Source organism: Branchiostoma floridae, chromosome 3 (assembly GCF_000003815.2).
Source record: "Branchiostoma floridae strain S238N-H82 chromosome 3, Bfl_VNyyK, whole genome shotgun sequence".
Lineage (NCBI taxonomy): Eukaryota > Metazoa > Chordata > Leptocardii > Amphioxiformes > Branchiostomatidae > Branchiostoma > Branchiostoma floridae.
The window spans coordinates 750589-757229 of NC_049981.1; the positions used below are offsets into that span (position 1 = coordinate 750589).

A 6641-nucleotide genomic window follows, 5' to 3' on the forward strand; every position below is an offset into this window, starting at 1 on the left:
TTTATGGATGACATCATGGCTCATTAATTTTCACCTTGTTTCAGAAAAACAGATTTTTTTTTTTCTTTGGTGACGGTCAACATGACAAAAATGTCTGTTTTGAGATCTTTTGAAAATGGTAGCCACCATCTTGTTTTTTCGCCCTATCTCACTATTTATATAGTCTGATTTCGATGTCATCCATAAAATTTACTTGCAGTGGCCCAATGATACACAAGGGTGGGGAACAGAATCTGGCTTGGTGCAGAAGAACGCCCCGTGTCATTCACCCCGTTCTCGTCAGAACACTCCAAGCTCGCGTCTTCAACTTATTCGGCTGTCAACAAACTTTGTCCTTCACATAGACATGAGCCATTCTTCAACTCGTTTTTGGATCTGTGAGCGTCACCGGATATATGTTCCAACTCCGCGGAGTATTCCGAATTGAAGAGCAGGCCAAACTGGAGTGGATACTCCTACCGGACTGAAAAACTCTACTCTACTCTACTCTACTCTACTCTAGTGTACAGAATCCAGTCGTCGCGATCGGAAGTTTTGCTGGCGAAGAACGGACATGATGTGGGAACCCGTGCATCATGGATCCTGGATGTCTCCACAGGGAAGGCTATTGGCTCTCTTATCAAAGGTTAGTAGTTATATTCAATGTGTATTTCAATTGTTTATGAGTTACTACGAGTGTTTCTGGTGTTTGTGTAACCTGGAATTAGCACTGCAGTCAGAGCAGAATCAGGACAGAAAGATACAGTAACCACAAAAAGGCATGAATAAACATATTTGTTCCATTTCTACGATTTTCCAGCAATCCGGAGTCTCGTAGAGACTAGGCCTCCTGTATCCTGGTGTAGATAACAATCTACATATGGTATGTGTTATCGGCTTGCATCCCGCCGCCATCAATGATCCGTCGAAACGGTTGGTGTTGCTGGTTAGGTACTCTCCGAGCAGAGGTTCGGCGTGGTTTAGGCGTGACACCGGACATGAAAACTCTACAAAACATAAAGCCCGACAGAAACGCCTACCCGATAATTAGCTAAAAGTTAAACATGTAACACAATCCGCAGACAAACCTCTGCTTGGAAAGCAGTGTCTCAATGGTACATACTGTGATATTGATCATTTTATAAATATCTTTTGCATAGAATCGTGTGGCATAATCGGCAGTTTAGTTTAGGACCTAAATGCCCCGTGTTTAAACTCTACCGTACCATCATTCACCCGAACGATAGTCCCCTTCATGTGTTCAGCTAACAGAAGGGCATGTCACCCCGTAAGGGGCCGTATAACTAGTACCGTATAACCCCGTTGTCGACAGATGATGATGGCAATTTTGGAATAGAATCTTCTCAACCCATGAATGAGGGTCTGCATGGGGGGTCCCGACACAATTTACGCTGAATTCAGAAGAACCCCCTACGTATTACGCTAAATCAAGGAAGGCAATTACGCTAAATTTGGTTGCCTCGCTACGAATGACGTAGATAAGACGGTTTTCCCTACTAATTACGGGAAATATAAAACTAGGCTGCCTACGCCTTACGGAAAAGAGCATGCAGACCCTCATGAATCAGCCGAGCAGATGTTGTCGGGGAAAACTGAAAGAAGGCGAATGAAAAACGCGGCATATAATAAGACAGTCACAAGTTTCCTCCAACAACATCTACATGGAGAGTACTTGCTTTCGTCTGCAGCAAAATTCACGTTTGTCACATGTAAGTCAACCCTAACTCCTTGTTTTTCAAAAGAGCCAATGCATCACTCTCCAAGCAGATGCTATTGCGAAAAAATGTGACTTTCTTATCATATACCGCGTTTTTGTCCGCTTTCCCCACATTCCTTGTTCTCGCTTTCTTTGTGGGACAACCGTAGTTGAGTAACAACAAAAGATGCGAAGTCTTGCCCGGCCAGCTGCAGGCAGAAGCATTTCTTTGATTTTTTTATATAAAAGAACGGAAATTAGGTCTAGGGCTAGCGGTAATGTGACCCTATCCTCACACCCGGGTCAAATGCAGTGATGCATATCTACATCCCAGCGGGAGTGGGAGGCCTGTGTCACAGGAACTAATCGCCAGTGCTTTCGTTATGTCCAAGCAGATGTATGGGGGGGGGGCAAAGTCATTATCCAAGGGCTAAACGGTGTCCAACTATAAACATTCCAAAGTGACAAAAACAACTACGGATTTGGTGCTGTCGGTGTGTCAACATCTGCACACTTGCCACTAAGACCCATTTTTTTAAAACTATATAAATCCCTATAACATTTTTGGTTGAAACGTACCGTAAGCTTTGAAAATGATAAGCACGTGTTCACGTGCTCCTGTTGGGGTAAAACACCCGACGTTTCTGAACACAATATCAGCCTATACAGGTCCTGTCTCCCCCCACACAGGCAACCACTCCAGTTCCAGAATGCCATTGCCATATAAAACCACATATGACAGAAAATATTTTGAAACAAAAACGGAAACAAAACTGTACAATAAAATTACTTACCATCCCGATCTGCTAATTAAACATAAATGAACTGCAGTTTCCCAACTCGCCAATTTGCCAACATGATGATCTTTTTTCTCGATGGCTGCCGTGCAAGGTGCATATCTAATCTATTTCATGTACTATCGCGGATACATTCCAAGAGCATTCCACTCCAGAAGCGGGTCTTATGATTCCTTAGAGAATAGATAGTTATGCTTGGATCAAGTTTGTTTTGTCAAATTTACCCAACACGCAGGGCGATCATTATAGCGATCGAATCTTGAATACCCCTGATAATCATTCCACTTCAGTGTGCACGGGGGGGTGGGGTGGTGTACTGACAAGAGGAACAGGTACCGGTTGTTACTGGTATAAATATAATACTTTGACGTTTTATGATTACTTTTTTTTAAGTAGACGACATTTGAGCACACACACATCAGCAAAACTGCCAGCCAACGCGTTTCATTATTTTTTGTGGGTCATTCTTTAGTAATCCGTCCATTTATAACATAGTCTTTCTAGATAGCAGAGTGCACATGTTTTCTTGAAAAGTCTATGTATCCCAAATCTCTGTATCCCAAGAGTCTAGACTCTCTAGTCTTCAAACTTTCTGTGTACCTTCCTTCATATCTGATAGCCTTTCGACTGCTTTCGTTGAGCAAGAAATTGTACCCGATGTCAGCCATACAAGCAGGTTCGGCGCTACCATTTTACTTTGACATAGTTTCAACGTCTTATACTTTGTATCCCAAGATGGGATAGTCTTCAAACTTTTTATATCTCCTTTTGTGTGTGATAGTCACTAACTGCTTCGTAAATCTTATCCCGAATATCGTTAACGAGAAAGTGTAGGGTGAATTTGTATCCCCAAAAATATCATCTATACAACAGACCCATTTGAAGGGTTTACAGTACTGCACACAACGGGCACAGGGCCGGCCATCTGGATGTTAATCCCAGGCAATCCACATACTTGAAAATCAAGTTAATTAGATGATAATCAGCTGTTAATGGCCGTTACACACGCCCAGGCGTATGTCCTTTTCTGTGTGATTCCAAGACGCTAGTGGACATTTGAAGCCTTTTGAAAAGCATTGTCAGCCCACGAAAAGTTCGCTGAAGTTAGACGGATATGCTTAGACCGGTCGGTGACATGGCATCGGCCGTTTCTAATGGTAACGAACGACGGGCGGAAAAAAACAACAACACCGTAAGTACCCACCGGGTCAGGCAGGGTCAGGCAGTGTCATGTTTTCCCATCGTTTATGTTCTGAGCTTGGAGTTCCCTGCTGTGAGATTGGTTGATTCATGTTCTCAGATCCGACATGATCGACACGTTTTTAATTAGTCAGGCCTTGTGACCCTAAGTGTAGTGACCTTTAGCATACTCAGTGACTCACCCATCTTAACTGCGTGCATCAGGTATTAAAATGTAAAATCAGCTTTAAAATGTTTTATAACTTGGAATGTCAAGAGAAAGGCACCAACCATTCGGGGACGTATTGATATAGTAGAACTTAGCTGTTTTTTCTCCAACCTATCAGGTGACTCACTCAAGACCCCTTCCAACCCTGTCGCAATCCCTAAAACGCTAATTAAAAAATAATTAATTACCAACCACAACTTCCACACAACAGACACGCTACCACGAAAAAGTAGGTGGTACATATTCTCAGGTTGGGTATATAGCAGGGATTCGTAGTGGCCAAGATTTAATGAGGAGCCAACAAGTAAAAATTCGGGCCACTACTCATTGATTCAACCTTTGCTTGGAGAATAGTGATTCATATCTGCTACACGCTGATTCACCTGAAGAGACCAAATACAACCAACATTTCTTTTCAATCACATGAATTTCCTATGTATGTTTTATTAGACTGTCGCCCAACATATGACACAAATGTCATCCCACCTTCCTAATAGCCCTTTAAAACTTTGTTCACAGGAGCCCCTGTACAAGACCAACGACTTCATGGTCGTCCCGCCCGGCAGACTACAACGATGCTCAAGAGATGGTACCCTGGTTTGTGAAGGTCATCACCACCTACCCGGACAAACAGCACCTGAAACTCCAATGGCACGTGCCGAACAACGACGGGGTGTATGTGAAGGAGTCGAGTGAGAACAAGCCTCTCAAAGAATACACTGTCAAGTATGGGGAGATCGTTGCTGTACATCTGTCACAAAATAAGACACATACTCCACTGGCCGGCTGACTTCCCTTGTGTCCTATAGACTCTATTTGTCCAATTTCTACAATTAGACCACCGATCCGCGGATCCTGGTAGAGGCTAGTGGCAGAGATAGAGAGGGCCTAGAACGCTTGATTGAATTGATTAGATGATGCATTACTTATTCTACTACGAAACGTCTTGCCTGGATTGGTGATTGGAGCATAAAATAATTCGGTTGCCTGACGACTGAAACAAGACTAATGGTGTGTGGTCATAATGATATTCCTATGTCTCTTTTAATGTACACCTGTGTTAGAAAAATGTGGGTAAGACAATTAGGAAAGAAAGACTTACATGTTTTCTCCAGTTGTCAGGAGGAAGGATTTCTAAAGTTATATTTGCATTTCTATTTGGATTTCTTAATCTCCCTGCGTGAAATATAACTTTCTACATACACCCAATACGCGTGTCCAGTGTCCAAGAAAGTACAACAGTGACTTCTTCAGTGTAGTGTACCGCTTTCCATGATGCTATTAATGCAGTGTAATAGTACTATTGTCAATGTTGACATTCATTGTAGACTATCAGATGAATACAAAACTAAAACTTTTATCGGACCGTTGATTAGTGTGAGATAATAGGAACAAGGTATTGCACCATTTAACTTCCATTCTTTTACAGAGAATCGCTTCTAGGAACAGGACCGTTATTAATGTTTAGCCGCTCTGGTGACACGAGGCTTTTAGCCGCGCTGAAGGTACAAGGCTGTGGGGGCTTTTAACCGCGCTGTATCCGGCGGCTTTTAGCCGCGCTGTGTCCGGCGGCTTTTAGCCGCGCTGTGACCGGCGGCTTTTAACCGGGCTGTGACCGGCGGCTTTTAACCGCGCTGTGTCGGGCGACTGTTAGCTGTGCTGTGACCGGCAGCTTTTAACCGCGCTGTGACCGGCGGCTTTTAACCGCGCTGCAACGGGCGGCTTTTAGCCGCGCTGTGACCGGCGGCTTTTCACCGCTCTGTGTCGGGCGGCTTTTAGCCGCTCTGTGACCGGCGGCTTTTAACCGCGCTGCAATGTGCGGCTTTTAACCGCGCTGTGTAAGGCGGCTTTTAGCCGCGCAGTATCAGGCGGCTTTTAACCGCGCTGCAACGGGCGGCTGTCAGCCGCGCTGTGACCGGCGGCTTTTAACCGCACTGAAGGCACCGGCGGCTTTTAACCGTGCTGTGACCGGCGGCTTTTAGCCGCGCTGATGGCCTACGGTGGCTTTTAGCCGCGCTGATGGCGCTTAATTATAGCATACTCTGCAGCTTCACTTTCAACATTTGGGTATCTTGAGGTTTGAAAATTCGAGACGAAAAAAGGGAATAAATTGGATTTTCCCTTTTAAATTTGGATCGTGTTTGCATTTACCCGCATGTTATCTTTATATAACACTATCATGGAGCTAGATGACGCTGGCCAATGGTAAGATTCCATGGCACTCACTCGGTAGTTTCTTCCATGGTTACAGGAACTGTCATGTATTATGATACAATATCCATCTCAGGCGGGTCATTAACCTATGGCATCTCTTGTATATCATCCTTACAATAACAACGGATGCTGTTTCAAACGTCTCCCGTCCAAAGTCATATCCAGCTGCGTGAGTAACTGCTTTTTGGCGTATCTTATTACCTGGTTGTCTAATCTTCATCGACGTAACAACGGATGTTGTTTCAAACGTCTGACCGCTTCCACCCAAAGTCATATCCAGCTGCGTCGATGTAGGTTAGACATCCAGGTAATAAGATACGCCAAAAATAGTTACTCAAGCAACTGGATATGGTTTTGAAACGGTCAGACGTTTCGGAAAGAATCCACTTTCCTTCGTCAGTGACACTGAAGTGATCTGCAAGAAACAGATTTCCTTTGAAATCCAAATTGTCTTCAGCTTGACTTTGGCTTAGCTTTGTTTTCTTTGGAATCCAAAATTGTCTTCAGTCTGAATTGTCTTACAACC

The 6641-nt window shown here is 43.9% G+C and overlaps 1 protein-coding gene across 1 annotated transcript; it reads left to right on the top strand.

The window, feature by feature from the left end:
* The first annotated feature begins 505 nt into the window (after positions 1–505).
* On the top strand, positions 506–5259 carry LOC118411049. Its single transcript, XM_035813054.1, has 2 exons — positions 506–625; positions 4421–5259. Exons 1-2 carry the CDS (start codon positions 576–578, stop codon positions 4689–4691), a joined length of 321 nt encoding a protein of 106 aa, XP_035668947.1. The 5' UTR covers positions 506–575; the 3' UTR covers positions 4692–5259.
* Positions 5260–6641: the final 1382 nt, after the last annotated feature.